Below are 16711 nucleotides of genomic sequence, written 5' to 3'. Positions count from 1 at the left end.
TTTGAGATTCTTCAAAGAGCCACCCTTTGCCTTGACAGTGTTGGAATTGGCTAAACTTTGATCATTGAGATAGGAAATGAAAGAGACTGGGTTATGTCCGAAGTGAATGGTTCTATGTAGAAAATCAATGGACATCTGTGGATTAGATGAAGGAATGTGTTGAGGTCAGGAGGTGAGGACAGATTCTCTTAAGGGAGTAATAAAGGTTTGTTATCCTGTTACCCTCTTTATTAGCTTCATGTAGAGCCATAAAATGTAAGGATTGGAAGAGTGTTTAAACTTGGTTAAAGCTTCTCTAATGTCCGCAAGTTATTTACTCTGAAAAATAAGAACCTAACAACGGCTTTGCACACTCTTGGCATTCTCTCAACCAGCTTCACGAGGTAGTCACCTGGAATGCATTTCAATTAGGGTCAGTTTGTTATATCTGGAGTACTTCTCGTGTTCTATTCGGTGTCCTGTGTGAATTTAAGTGTGCCCTCTCTAATTCTCTTTCTTGCCCTCTCTCGGAGGACCTGAGCGCTAGGACCATGCCTCAGGACTACCTGACATGATGACTCCTTGCTGTCCCCAGTCCACCTGGCCGTGCTGCTGCTCCAGTTGCAACTGTTCTGCCTTATTATTATTGGACCATGCTGGTCATTTATGAACATTTGAACATCTTGACCATGTTCTGTTATAATCTCCACCCAGCACAGCCAGAAGAGGACTGGCCACCCCACATAGCCTGGTTCCTCTCTAGGTTTCTTCCTAGGTTTTGGCCTTTCTAGGGAGTTTTTCCTAGCCACCGTGCTTCTACACCTGCATTGCTTGCTGTTTGGGGTTTTAGGCTGGGTTTCTGTACAGCACTTTGAGATCTCAGCTGATGTACGAAGGGCTATATAAATACATTTGATTTGATTTGAATTAACAGGCGTGCCTTAAAAGTTAATTTGTAGAATTGCTTTCCTTCTTAATCCGTTTGAGCCAATCAGTTGTGTTGTCACAAGTATACAGAAGATTTGGTAAAAGACCAAGTCCGTATTATGGCAAGAACAGCTCAAATAGGCTAAATGAAATTACAGTTCATCAATACTTTAAGACATGAAGGTCAGTCAATACGGAACATTTCAAGAACTACTAAAGTTTCTTCAAGTGCAGTTGCAAAAAAACATCAAGCGCTATGATGAAACTGTTCTCATGAGGACAGCCACAGAAATGAAAGACCCAGAGTTATCCTTTGCAGCAGAGTTAAGTTCATTAGAGTTACCAGCTTCAGAAATTGCAGCCCAAATAAATGCTTCAGAGTTCAAGTAACAGACATCTCAACATCAACTTTTACGAGGAGACTGTGTGAATCAGGCCGTCATGGTTGAATTGCTGCAAAGAAATCACTACTAAAAGAACACCAATAAGAAGAAGAGACTTGCTTGGGCCAAGAAACACGAGCAATGGACATTAGACCGATGGAAATGTGTTATTTTGTCTAGAGTGCAAATTGTTTATTTTTGGTTCCAACCGCCATATCTTTGTGAGACGCGGTGTGTGAATGGATGATCTCTGCATGTGTATTTCCCACCGCAAAGCATGGAGGTGGTGGTGTTATGGTGCTTTGCTGGTGACACTAATTTATTTAGAATTCAAGGCACACTTAACCAGGGTGGCTACCACAGCATTCTGCATATACACAGAATCAGCTACCACAGATAAAAAATCCCAAAACAGTTGGGATGGCGTATTTACTAGGCAAGTCAGTTATGAACAAATTCTTATTTTCAATTACGGCCTAGGAACAGTGGGTTCACTGCCTTGTTCAGGAGCAGAACAACATATTTTTACTTTGTCAGCTCGCAACCTTCCGGTTACTAGTCCAACCACTACCTGCCGCCCCATTATTATTAGTGGGGCGGAAGGTAGCCTAGCGGTTAGTGGGACTATCATTTGTTTTTCCAACAGGACAATGCCCAAAACACCTCCAGGCAGTGTAAGGGCTATTTGACCAAGACGGAGAGTGATGGAGTGCTGCATCAGATTACCTGGCCTCCACAATCCCAACTTCAAACAAATTGAGATGGTTTGGGATGAGTTGGACCGCAGAGTTTAGGAAAAGCAGCTAGCAAGTGTTCAGCATATGTGGGAAGTTGTTCAAGACGGTTGGAAAAGCATTCCAGGTGAAACGGGTTGAGAAAATCTCAAGTGCGTGCAAAGCTGTCATCAAGGCAAAGGGTGGAAGAATCTCAAATATATATCTTGATTTGGTTAACACTTTTTTGCTTACTACATGATTCCATATGCGTTTTCATAGTTTGTGTCTTCACTATTATTCTACAAATGTAGAAAATAGTAAAAATAAAAACCCTTGAATAAGTAGGTGTTCCAAAAACTTTTTACTGGTAGAGAGAGCGAGGTAGAGCGAGGTAGAGCGAGGTAGAGCGAGCGAGGTAGAGCGAGCGAGGTAGAGCGACGTAGCGAGCGAGCATGTATACACACGCTATTTTGGCAATATCACCCAGCTCTAGGTGTGTGTGTGTGTGTGTGTGTGTGTGTGTGTATATGGTGTAGACATTGTCCCACGTCAGATTGAGGTCTGCACTGATCACTCGCATAAACAAATATGGGATAGCTAAAAAGCAGTCCGGCTACAATATGCTGTTTTAATATTTGAAAATGTTAACAAGGTGACATCGTCCCCTGAACCCCCTTTCATCCTCAAAAGTTAATTTGTAATGTGCACAACATTTGCTAGCGTCTGCTCGCTGAACCAGTCTCAAAAAGTCAAGGATGCTAACGCCAGTTCACACACATTCAATGCTGAATAGTCCCACTAGCTAGCTAGCATAGTGAAGTTCTAGCTAATGCATAAATGAGTAATCATGAAATACCTGTTCTGCTGTGATTCGTGCACCGAGTCCTATTGCACAGCTGACTGCTCTCTGTAATATTTGGCCAACAAGATAATGTTGCAAAGTAGTGAGGCACAGTGGCAGCTCTCAGAGTCAGATACGGGGCAGCAGGTAGCCTAGGGGTTAGAGCGTTGGGCCAGTAACCAAGTCTGCTGGAGCGAATCCCTGAGCTGACAAGGTAAAAAAAAGAAAAACCTGTAGTTCTGCCCCTGAACAAGGAAATTAACCCACTGTTTATAAATAAGAATTTGTCTTTAACTGACTTGCCTAGTTACATTTAAAAAAAAAGGTTAAATTATTATTATTTTTTTTAAAACATGCAGATTTCTGAGGACAGCCCCGTACGTACAACTTCAACAAGCTGGCAAACTAGCTATGGCCATTCAAACAAGCTTGGAATCGGGTGCTAGCTGGAGCATAGTTTGCCGTAGTAGCCAGTGCAACATAGCTACCGAGAGCAGAGTGATTTTCAGAAGATGAGTTCCTCTTCCGATGCAAGACAATGGGGGGGACAAATTTATATTTGGCAAAAGCTGGGTAGACTGCAGCGGTTGAGAGAGGGCATAGTGTGCGTGAGAAAAAGATGACAAGGAGACGAGAGAAAGCTGGCATATGATGTCCCTGAATGAGGGGGAAGATGAGGTTAAGCCAATTTTCCCTCATTCCATGTCTACTTGCTAAGTGGGAGAGAAGGTGACACGGAAATGAGAGGGGGAAAGAATATGATAAGAATTTGAATGAGAGTCTCATGGGATAAAGGGGTACAAATGACGACTCAGTGACATGGACCCCCCTGCCCCCCTTCAGAACACACAGAGACAATGCCTTCTCTGTTCCATGGACACAGCCCCACACCTGGCAACCGCCAGACACACAGAAACAGAGGGGGGACAGAAGGCAGGCAGAAGTGGGAAACTGAGGTAGAAAGTAGAATCAAGGAGGAAAGAGAATGGTTCAGGCGACAGAACAGTATAGAGGGGGAAAGGATGACACTAGAGGAGGTGAGCTCAGGTGATTCCCAACCGTAAGGAGTGAGTGTAAGGAGAGGGAGGGGCTAAATGGGCTCATGTAGAGTGATTGACAGCGTTACTAATGAGCGCTAACAACCAGATACAGAGGAGCGGGCTGAGGCGGTCAAGGAGAGTGCTGGTGCCCAGGGGAGTGAGTTGTCAAAGGGGAGAAGAAAGGAAGAGGAGCAGACGAGGGTCTGAAGGGATATGATCCCCCCAAAAATGTGGAGAACAATCACTAGAGAACGTGTGGTTTGATTTCTGTCTGATTCAGCTTAATCTGTCAGATGTTTTTGCACTACAGGAGATTTCAAGCACAGTCCTGGCTGTTAGTAGGTAGTCTAGAAGTGTACTGTAAGTCTGTATAAGCTAGCAGAGTTCCTCAACTCCATAATGTAAATTAATGGAGATGAGTGTGTGGACTGTATCTCTGACTTCGTCGAGTCGCTGTCAGTCGATACTCCTGAAAATGTTAATTGCTACATCCATTTTTGGACTTAATTAAATGATTTATTATATACACCCAATGAATCTTGAAGAATATAAGTTTGAGTTTAGTGTAACTTTCGTACCCTATCAGAGCTTTTGTCCTCTGTAGCTACGTGCTTTTCTTTGTTTGCTGAAATCCCCTATCAGATAACATGTTAACCAAATACAACCACAGACTGTTCCCTTGTATCGACTGAGACTCGATGTAGTCGAAGGTACACTCCGCCTAACGTCGTTGCAACCCAACACCCCCGAGATATACATATCATGGAGTTCAGAAATCCAGCTGTGTGTAAGCTTAATAACTATGACAATTCAATCAGTATTGATTCATACGAGCTTCCGCATAACAAAACATGTAAATATATTAAGTATTCATCTACACCAGTGGTTACCAAATTTATAGTCCCGTAGTTACAATTTCAGTGAGGCTCTCTTGTTCAGATATTGGTAAGTGGACTGGAGGCAGGGCGTGGAAGTAATTTTTCTAACAATTGTTTGCAGACAGATTATTTCACTGTATCACAATTCCAGTGGGTCAGAAGTTTACATACACTAAGTTGACTGCGCCTTTAAACAGCCTGGAAAATTCCAGAAAATGTCATGGCTTTAGAATCTTGTCAGGCTAATTGACATCATTTGAGTCAATTGGAGGTGTACCTGTATTTCAAGGCCTACCTTCAAACTCAGTGCCTCTTTGCTTGACATCATGGGAAAATCAAAAGAAACCAGCCAAGACCTAAGGAAAAAAGGAATTAATTGTAGACCTCCACAAGTCTGGTTCATCCTTGGGAGCAATTTCCAAACGCCTGAAGGTACCACGTTCATCTATACAAATAATAGTATACAACACCATGGGACCACGCAGCCGTCATACCGCTCAGGAAGGAGACGCGCTCCGTCTCCTAGAGATGAACGTACTTTGGTGCGAAAGTGCAAATCAATTCCAGAACAACAGCAAAGGACCTTGTGAAGATGCTGGAGGAAACAGGACAAAAGTAGCCACAGTAAAACGATTCCTATATCGACATCACCTGAAAAAAAAACACAGCTGTTTGACCATAATGACCATTGTTATGTTTAGAGGAAAAGGGGGAGGCTGGCAAGCCGAAGAACACCATCCCAACCATGAAGCACGGGGGTGGCAGCATCATGCTGTGGGGGTGCTTTGCTGCAGGAGGGACTGGTGCACTTCACAAAATAGATGGCATCACAAGGAAGGAAAATTATGTGGATATACTGAAGCAACATCAAGACATCAGTCAGGAAGTTGAAGCTTGGTCGCAAATGGGTCTTCCAAATGGACAATAACCAAGCATACTTCCAAAGTTGTGCAAACTGGCTTAAGGACAACAAAGTCAAGGTATTGAGGAGTGGCCATCACAAAGCCCTAACCTCAATCCTATAGAAGAATTTGTGGGCAGAACTGAAAAAGCGTGTGCGAGCAAGGAGGCCTACAAATCTGACCTCAGTTACCAGCTCGGTCAGGAGGAATGGGCCAAAATTCGCCCAACTTATTGTGGGAAGCTTGTGGAAGGCTACCCAAAACGTTTGACCCAAGTTCAACAATTTAAAGGCAATGCTACCAAATACTAATTGAGTGTATGTAAACATCTGACCCACTGGTAATGTGATGAAAAAAAATCAAAGCTGAAATAAAATCTCTCCACTATTATTCTGACATTTCACATTCTTGAAATAAAGCGGTGCTCCCAACTGACCTAAAACAGGGAATTTTTACTAGGATTAAAATGTCAAGAATTGTGAAAAACGGATTTTAAATGTATTTGGCTAAGGTGCATGTTAACTTCAACTGTAAGTCCTTCACAATAGTATAGGGCTTGCCTGTCCTAGCCACTCGGTAGCTCACCATATACAACGCTTCTATCCTATTCTTATTAAATGGTATCGGTTGCTTTTATACATGTCTTAGTACTCGAAAGTCATCTTAAATCTCACTCCAAAAAAACTCCTGTGGCTTATTTTTCAAATTGCCATGTTTTGTTTCTAAAATGTCTGCGCAAAAGTGAAGGTTTCATCAAGTTGTGAGATGTGTAAATGTGCAAAAGTACTATAAAAACACACTGTGGCTGAGGAAAGGCACTACTCCCAATACAAGTGAACCCCAAATCAAAATGTAGTTCATCATATTTGCGCTTTTTGGATGGTCCAACGATGGTCCTGTCGGTTCGGTGCCTTCCTGGGTAAGGATGCAGTAGCTCTTCGGCTGCATCAGATTCACAACTGTCAGTGTCCATGCTAGCTGGGCTAACAACAAAATATAGAATTACTGATGCTAGCATTGGATGTGCTTGTGGAAGCAGAACAACTGGTGTCCGTCAGGTGCAGTACTGCTGGTAGTAGCAGTACTACCAGTAGAGCTGGTATGTGTCTATGAGCGTGAGCCATACTTAAAAAAAAAAACATTTATACATTTTTCGAGCAAACAGAATGAGCAGCAGCTACGTTTGGCTACATACAGACAGTTAGTTGAAGTCCTGCGAAAGAGTAACGGTTAATGTGATTGGATGTTAATTTGACATTGTGTTATTTCGCTGAACACTAGATGGTTTAATTTTATTTTTGTCAATGAAACGAGGCTACTCAGGCAAGAAAGACAAAAAAAATGTATAGCCCCCTTGTAAAATATAAAAAGGACGGTTTTAAAATGTGAAAAACATTAAAACAATTATATTTAAAAACGTTGAATTACATTTTTATTTGGTGTACCCGACGGCATTGGGCATAACCCTTCTCCTTTGCCAAGATAATCCATCCACCATGTCAAGAAGCTGATTAAACAGCATATTCATTACACGGGTGTACCTTGTGTTGGGGATAATAAAAGGCCACTAAAATGTGCAGTTGTCACACAATGCCACAGATGTCTCAAGTTGAGGGAGCATGCAATTGGCATGCTGACTGCTGGAATGTCCATCAGAGCTGTTGCCAGAGAATTTAATGTTCATTTCTCTACAATAAGCCACCTCTGTCCTTTCAGAGAATTTCGCAGTACATCCATCCGGCTTCAGAACTGCAGACCATGTGTACGGCGTCGTGAGCGGTTTGCTGATGTTAACGTTGTGAACAGAGTGCCCCATGGCAGCGGTGGGGTTATGATATGGGCAGGCATAAGCTACGGACAACAAACACATTTGCATTTTATTGATGGCAATTTGAATGCACAGAGATACCATGACGAGATCCTGAGGCCAATTGTCGTGCCAGTCATCCGCTGCCATCACCCCATGTTTCAGCATGATAACACACTAGAGGTCGACCGATTAATCGGAATGGACGATTAATTAGGGCCGATTTCAAGTTTTCATAACAATCGGAAATCTGTATTTTTGGACACCAATTAGGCTGTTTAAATTATTTTTTTACAACTTTATTTTACTAGGCAAGTCAGCTAAGAACACATTCTTATTTTCAATGACGGCCTAGGAACGGTGGGTTAACTGCCTTGTTCAGGGGCAGAACGACAGATTTTTACCTTGTGATTCAATATTGCAACCTTACAGTTAACTAGTCCAATGCTCTTACCACCTGCCTCATTGCACTCCACGAGGAGCCTGCCTGTTACGTGAATGCAGTAAGAAGCCAAGGTAAGTTTCTAGAATTAAACTTATCTTATAAAAAAAACAATCATAATCACTAGTTAACTACACATGGTTGATGATATTACTAGTTTATCTAGCGTGTCCTGCGTTGCATATAATCGATGCAGTGCGCATTCGCGAAAAAGGACTGTCGTTGCTCCAACGTGTACCTAACCATAAACATCATTGCCTTTCTTAAAATCAATACACAAGTATATATTTTTAAACCTGCATATTTAGTTAATATTGCCTGCTAACATGAATTTATTTTAACTAGGTCAATTGTGTCACTTCTCTTGCAATAGAATCAGGGTATATGCAGCAGTTTGGGCCGCCTGGCTCGTTGCGAACTGTGTGAAGACTATTTCTTCCTAACAAAGACAGCTAACTTCGCCAAACGGGGGATGATGTTACAAAAGCGCATTTGCGAGAAAAAAAAAGCACAATCGTTGCACGACTGTACCTAACCACAAACATCAATGCCTTTCTTAAAAATCAATACACAGAAGTATATATTTTTAAACCTTAGCTAAAAGAAATCCAGGTTAGCAGGCAATATTAACCTGGTGAAATTGTGTCACTTCTCGTGTTCATAGCACGTAGAGTCAGGATATATGCAGTTTGGGCCGCCTGGCTCGTTGCGAACTAATTTGCCAGAATTTTACGTAATTATGACATAACATTGAAGGTTGTACAATGTAACAGCAATATTTAGACTTAGACAAAATGTTAGATAAAATACGGAACCGTTCCGTATTTCGCTGAAATAAAGATTTTGTTTTCAAAATGATAGTTTCCGGATTCTACCATATTAAAACTATTTTGGGATAGGGGGCAGCATTTTCACTTTTGGATGAATAGCGTGCCCAGAGTGAACTGCCTCCTACTCTGTCCCAGATGCTAATATATGCATATTATTATTGGATAGAAATCATTCAAACAGTTTTAGAAACTTCCTAGTGTTGTCTGTGAGTATAACATTACTCATATGGCAGGCGAAAACCTGAGAAAAATCCAACCAGGAAGTGGGAAATCTGAGGTTTGTAGTTTTTCAAAGCTTGGCCTACCAAATACAGTGTCTGTGGAGTGAATTTGCACTTCCTAAGGCTTCCACTAGATGTCAACCATCTTTAGAAACTTGTTTCAGGCTTCTGCTATAAAGGAGGGGCTCATGAGACCTGTTTGAGTCAGTGGTCTGGCAGAGTGTCTCAGGCTCAAGACGCGCGCTCCCGACAGTTAGCTCTCGTTCCAGTGCTTTTCTTCAGACATAGGAATTCTCCAGTTGGAACATTATTGATGTTTTATGTTAAAAACATCCTAAAGATTGAATCCATACATCATTTGACTTGTTTCTACGACCTGTAACGAAACTTTGAGTTTTTGTCTGGACGAAGTGCTCGCGCCTCATGAAGATGGATTACTGGGCTGAACACGCTAACAACAAGTGGCTATTTGGACATAAATGGACTTTATGGAACTAATCAGTCAGTTATTGTCAAACTGGGATTCAAAGGTAAGTGACTAATTTTAATGCTATTTCTGACTTTTGTGACACTCTCCTTGGCTGGAAAATGGCTGTATGCATCTCTGTGGCTAGGTGCAGACCTAACATAATCGCAAAGTGTGCTTTCGCCGTAAAGCGTTTTTGAAATCTGACAGCGGTTGCATTAAGGAGAAGTTTATATTTCCATGAATAACACTTGTATAGTTAATCAATGTTTATGATGAGTATTTCTGTCATTTGATGTGGCTCTCTGCACTTTCACCAGATGTTTGTTTGGGACAATGCATTTCTGACCACAACGCGCCAATGTAAACGGAGATTTTTGGATACAAATATTAACTTTATCGAACATACATGTATTGTGTAAGATGAAGTCCTAGGAGTGTCATCTGATGAAGATCAAAGGTTAGTGATTCATTCGCTCTATTTCTGATTTTTGTGACTCCTCTCTTTGGCTGGAAAAATGGCTGTGTTTTTCTGTGACTAGGTGCAGACCTAACAATTGTTTGGTGTGCTTTTGTCGTAAAGCCTTTTTGAAATCGGACACTGTGGTGGGATTAACAACAAGTTTATCTTTAAAATACTTCTATGTTTGAGGAATTTTAATTATGGGATTTCTGTTGTTTTGAATTTGACGCCCTGCAATTTCACTGGCTGTTGTCGAGGTGGAGTGTCCCACTGGTACCAGAGGGGTTAAAATGAGTGCTAGCTGTGGGTTCGCACTCTGTCGCAACCGGGAGGTCCAGGTGCACGGTGTTTCCTCCGACACATTGGTGCGGCTGGCGTCCGGGTTGGATGCACGCTGTGTTAAGAAGCAGTGCGGCTTGGTTGTGCTGTGTATCGGAGGATGCATGGCTTTCGACCTTTGTCTCTCCCGAGCCCGTACGGGAGTTGTAGCGATGAGACAAGATAGTAACTACTAACAATTGGATACTATGAGGAGAAAAGGGGTTAAAATAAAATAAAGATTTGTTTTTTTATAAGATAAGTCTAATGCTAGCTAGCAACTTACCTTGGCTCCTTGCAGCCACAAGGTCATTTTGATGCTGCACTCGCCTAACAGATGGTCAGCCTGCCACGCAGTAATCGTGGATTGCAATGTACATCAGCCATAATCAGCACCCAAAAATGCCGATTCCCGATTGTTATGAAAACTTGAAATCTGCCCGATTAAAAATCGGTAGACCTCTAGTGCAAAGACCGCATCGCTGTCTTGAAAGACTACAACTTGTCCTGACACTTCCTGATGAAGCATGCTGAAAAATATAGGAATATGGCTTCTGAGCAGAAGGAAAGTGCACCAAGAGAGTTGCTTTCTCAGTTGCAAAAGCAGCAAGGACCTTTCACAAAACTGCATTTAGTAAACAACGGAATTGCGAGAACTAGCTATGTACTGTCCCAAAATTGCTAAACACAGCAACCCAGTTGCTGAGGGCAAATTCGTTAAAGAATGTTTAAATGGACTCTGCAGCAATACTTTGCCATGACAAGAAAGAGCTGTTTGAAAATGTTTCCCTGTCAAGACGAAGAGTTGAGGACAGAGAATATGGAACAGTTGAAAGACAAGGATTTCACATATTTTTCCTTGGCCCTGGATGAGATTAGTGATGCACATGACATGACGCAGTTGTTAATATTCTTACGAGGCATAACCCCAGACTTTGAAATTACAGAGGAGCTTGCTTCAGTGCAGTCAATGAAGAGCACAACCACAGGGAGAGATAAGGGAGGTTAATAAGTGTGTGGCAAAGCTGGTACGGGGTTTTGAAAAGTTATCCAGTGTGACTACTGATGGTTCCCAAAATTGACAGGAAAACATGTTTGCCTTTTGAAAAGGACATAAGATCAAGTAGCTGAGTTGAACCCAGATCAGAAAAGTATTTCCATGCATTGCATTATTCATCAGGTGGTGTTCTGTAAATGTGTTCTGAAAATGAGCCATGTTGTGGATACAGTCACTAAAGTGGTAAACTTCATAAGAGCAACATCTTTAAACCACAAGCAGTTTGTCCCACTGTTGGAAGACAGTCGGATCATGCAGATCTCCCCTACCACACAAACGTGAGATGGCCGAGTTTTGGGAAGATGCTTAAAAAAAGGTCTGGGACCTGAAGTCGGAGATTGCTGAGTTTTTGCAAATGAAAGAAAAATGTGGATTTCCCTCAACTGCAAGAAAGAATGGTTGGCTGATTTTGCCTTCACCGTGGACATCATGGCCCTCATGAATGAACTGAATTCCAAACAAGGGAAGGGCTTTTTTGCACATCAGATGTAGAGCCTTGTCAAAGCCTTCAAGGGGAAATTACTCTTCCTGACCCACCAAGTAGAAGCCAACAAACTCACACCTTCCATCCCCTACTAGTATGTTCCCTATCAGACAACCAGTGGGAGAAGTATACAAAATCGCTGCTGCATGCTTTGAACTGTGAGTTTGTTGTTTTGAGGCTTTCAAAGTGTTGGAAAATATCATGCTGCTGGTTTCCTCTCCTTTCACCTTCAATGTGGATAACGCTCCCACTGACCTGCAACTTGAGCTTATCGATCTTTCAGTCTTTTCCCTCTGTGTAGTTCATTGCATATTTAATAAAGAAAATACCTACCAAAAGTAGAACATGGATGTGGTTTATTTCTGTGCATGTTAAGGAAAATAAGTAGCATATCAGGACATGATTTACAGTAGATATATCGGTCAACACAGTCATACACATGTATAATCCTGTAATATGATTCTGGCCCACGAAGACAAAAATATATTCTAATGTGGCCCTCCATGGAACATAATTGCCCAGGCCTGGATTAAGGTCCAATGAATTTACGTAAATTAACTGATTCCCTTATATGAACTTTAACTCAGTAAAAACGTAAAAATTGTTGCATTTATATTTTTGTTCAGTATATATTTGTAATGTAGACAGATTATTTGTTTCTCTGTGGAGCACTCAGATTTGCATGGGTGAGGTCATGTCAGTGTGTATATGACTGAGTGGTTTTTATTGTTATTTATTAAGGATGCCCATTAGCTGCTGCCAAGGCAGCAGGCTACTCGTCATGGAGTCCAAACAAGAAAAAGGCAATTATATCACAAAAAATCATTTAAAAAAAAAAAAAGTGTTCATCATACGACACCTCTACAATACAAAATGTTAAACCACAATAAAACAATATTACAACAATAAAGTGTGTGTGTTATATTCTTCAAAATAGCCACCTTTGCCTTGATGACAGCTTTGCACACTCTGGCATTCTCGCAATCAGCTTCATGAGGTAATCACCTGGAACGCATTTCAATTAACAGGTGTGCCTTGTTAAAGGTTCATTTGTGGAATTTATTTCCTTCTTAATGAGTTCGAACAGTCAGTTGTGTTGTGACAAGGTAGGGGTGGTATACAGAAGATAGCACTACATTGGGAAAAGACCAAATCCATATTATGGCAAGAACAGCTCAAATAAGCAAAGAGAAATGACAGTCCATTACTTTAAGATTTGAAGCTCAGTCAATACCAAATTTTTCAAGAAGGTTCTTCAAGTGCAGTCGCAAAAACCATCAAGCACCATGATAAACTGTCTCTAATGAGGACCACCACAGGAAAGGAAGACCCAGAATTACCTCTGCTGCAGAGGATAAGTTCATTTGAGTTAGCAGCCTCAAATAGCAGCCCAAATAAATGTTTCAGAGTTCAAGAAACAGACATCTCAACATCAACTGTTCAAAGGGGACTGCGTGAATCAGGGCTTCAAGATCAAATTGCTACAAAGAAACCACTACTAAAGGACACCAATAAGAAGAAGAGACTTGCTTGGGCCAAGAAACACGAGCAATGGACATTAGACCGATGGAAATCTGTACTATGGTCTGATGAGTCCACATGAGATTTTTGGTTCTAACCGTGTCTTTGTGAGACGCAGAGTAGGTGAACAGATGATCTCTGCATGTGTGGTTCCCACCGTGAAGCATGGGAGGAGGTGTGATGGTGTGGGAGTGCTTTTCTGGTGACACTGTCAGTGATTTACTTACAATTCAAAGCACACTTAACCAGCATGGCATGCAGTGATACACCATCCCACCTGGTTTGCGCTTAGTGGGACTATAATTAGTTTTTCAACAGGACAATGGCCCAACACACCTCCAGGCTGTGTAAGGGCTATGTACCCAAGAAGGATAGTGATGGAGTGCTGCATCAGATGACCTGGGCTCCACAATCAACCAACCTCAACCCAATTGAGATGGTTTGGAATGAGTTGGACCAAAGAGTGAAGGAAAAGCAGCCAACAAGTGCTCAGCATTTGTGGGAACTCCTTCAAGACTGTTGGAAAAGCATTCCTGGTAAAGCTGGTTGAGAGAATGCCGAGAGTGTGCAAAGCTGTCATCAAGGTGGCTACTTCGAAGAATCTCAAATATATTTTGATTTATTTAACACTTTTGGTTTCTAGATGATTCCATATGCGTTATTTCATAGTTTTGATGTCTTCAGTATTATGCTACAATGTAGAAAATAGCAAAACATTAAGAAAATTAACATGTAGGTGTCCAAACTTTTGACTGGTACTGTGTGGTAGTCAGACTAACATAATGCAATAGAACAATGTAGATTGTAGAAAAAGGAGATCACCAAAGCAGCGCAAAATGCCAGATTGGCCCTAACGTGTGTTCCTTGGCCCTAACGTGTGTTTCTCGCCCCTCCTATGTCGGATGATCATGGACCTTTTACAGCGAACACTCCGTTGTCTGGCTTATTGTAAAAAAAATAATAAAAAAAAACAGTTTCTCTTTCTCCCCAATCTATTTGAATGTGACTTGTTGGTCTAGGAATAGCCTACTATTTCGTGATCAACCATTGAATGAATCTATAGGCCTAACGGAGTTCCCACTCAGAAAGTTGTTTGCGAATAGCCTTATTAAAAACATTGTACAGCAATAAATGAGAGAACAATTGCAAGAGACTAATCAAAAAGGAAGTTTAAACAAACCTGATACTTTTCTGCTTTACTTGAGAAAATTGTAGGTAAAATAAATTGTGCCATCCAAAAACCCCTCCTTGCAAACCAGACAGACAATAGGCTATAGGTCTACACATAGGCTACTGCTCATAAAAGTTGCAGTAGCCAACACATTACTGACAAACTTAAAGTAATATATATAAAATGTTCCAAGTGTTTATTAATGTCCTTGAATTGCTTAACAGGCAATCAGGCATAAGCTCCCGCATCTGCACTTTCATTAAACAAATGAATCATCAAACAACTTCATCTTGATTGTTTACAAATGGTGCATTTATATAAATGGACTACACCAAACATTAGGAACACTGGCACCTACTACCATAACCCGTTCAAAGGCAATCTTTTGTCTTGCCCATTTACCTTTTGAATGGCACACATGCACAATCCACGTCTCAATGGTCTCAGGCCTTAAAAATTGTTCTTTAACCTGTTGATCTGCTCCTTGTCAGTAACAACCACATGGCTGAGCTCTAATCACCACTTCATTAAGTCAGGATTCCTATTTGACTCAGCCATGCCTCCTTGTCTGTCCAACATTTCCTAATCTCCCAGCCCTTCTAATGCGACTAGCTCTGATGCGCCTCCCTCTTTCCCCCCTGACCTGTTACAAAGTGTTTCCGTGTAGGCGGTCACTGAGTCGGAGGTGCTAAAGGAGCTCCTTAACTTGACCCCAAAAACCATCTGGGTCAGATCCTTTCTTCTTTAAAGTTGCAGCCCCCATCATCGCCGAGCCCCTCTCCTCTCTGGGGAGGTTCCAATTGCTTGGTTTGCTGACTAACTCTCTCAAAGAGTGCAGTGTATAAAGTCAGCACCTCTGCTGTCTCTGCCCATGACTGTCACCAAGGGAGTACCCCAAGGTTCAATCCTAGGCCCGACTCTCTTATCAATTTACATGAACATAGCTCAGGCAGTAGGAAGCGCTCATCCATGTATATGCAGCTGATATAGTCTTATACTCAGCTGGTACCTCCCCAGATATTGTGTTAAACGCTCCAGAACAAAGCTTTCTTAGTGTCCAACAAGCTTTCCCTGTCCTTAACCTTGTTCTGAACACCTCCAAAACAAAGGTCATGTGGTTTGGTAAGAAGAATGCCCCTCTCCCCACCGGTGTGACTACTACCTCTGAGTGTTTAGAGCTTGAGGTAGTCACCTCATACAAGTAGTTGGGAGTATAGACTTGGTTTCCTCAATCATAATCGCACCTCTCTCACCCCAGCTGCCAAACGAACCCTGATTCAGATGACCATCCTACCTATACTCGATTACGGAGACATAATTAATAGCTCGGCAGGCAAGGGTGCTCTTGTGTGGCTAGATGTTCCTCACCAGATTTGCCACCAATGCTAATTATAGGACACATCACTGCGCTCTATACACCTCTGTAAACTGGTTGTCTATGTACCCATCGCAAGACCGACTGGTTGAAGCATATTTATAAACCCTCTTAGGCCTCACTCCCCCTTATCTGAGATACCTACTGCAGCCCTCATCCTCCACATACAACACCCATTCTGCCAGTCACTTTCTGTTAAAGGTCCCAAAAGCACACACATCCCTGGGTCACTCCTCTTTTCAGTTCGCTGCAACTACAGACTTGATTATGTTGGAGGCGCTTCCATTAGACAGATCTCTGCTATATCATGGATCAAGAGTTGATGTAAAGCCAAATAAACAGGTTGTTTTTTCAGCAGCAGACTATGATCGATAATGTCAAAAGCTGCACTGAAGTCTAATAAAACAGCTCCCACAATTGTCTAATTATCATTTTTTTCCCGCCAATCATCAGGTCATTTGTAAGTGTCGTACAGTTGAGTGCCCCTCCCTATAAGGTTGTCTTCTGCTGGAGACTCACCAGGTCGATGAGGTCACTGAGATTCTTCTCGATCTGCTGGGGAGGAAGACGCCTCATCAGGTCCAGAGCACAGTCCAGCTGCTGGTCATTCTGAAACACACAAAATAAGAGTCAGCTTTTGATACACATTCCAACACAAAATGTATAGTTCTGCAAAAGAAAGTCTAAAAGCAAGTTGCACTTGCCCTTTGTCAATTGTTTTTATTTTACAAGAGAAATGAACTTGATCCTTGCCAAGTTCAACCCTGCAGAAAGAGTCTCAACAGTTTAAGCTGGTCTTGGAATATAAGAAGTTGACTGTTCACAGTTAATTTTCATGAATCTTTTAAAAGGAGAATAAATGAACTTTAAAGTGTTTTGGTTTAAAATGC

The 16711-nt window shown here is 41.7% G+C and overlaps 1 protein-coding gene across 2 annotated transcripts in view; it reads right to left on the bottom strand.

Moving 5' to 3' along the window:
* Window positions 1-16711, bottom strand: part of LOC139413495 (F-actin-capping protein subunit beta) — a 31877-nt gene that overhangs the window by 9807 nt on the left and 5359 nt on the right. For both annotated transcript variants that reach the window (XM_071160962.1, XM_071160963.1), the window contains exon 2: window positions 16341-16430. In XM_071160962.1, coding sequence (XP_071017063.1) covers window positions 16341-16430 — 90 coding nt within the window. The remainder of the gene's footprint in view (window positions 1-16340; window positions 16431-16711) is intronic.

This window comes from Oncorhynchus clarkii, chromosome 7, assembly GCF_045791955.1.
Source record: "Oncorhynchus clarkii lewisi isolate Uvic-CL-2024 chromosome 7, UVic_Ocla_1.0, whole genome shotgun sequence".
Classification (NCBI taxonomy): Eukaryota; Metazoa; Chordata; class Actinopteri; order Salmoniformes; family Salmonidae; genus Oncorhynchus; species Oncorhynchus clarkii.
The sequence above is the reverse complement of the archived record's forward strand: the minus strand, read 5'-3'. Positions and strand labels throughout refer to the sequence as shown.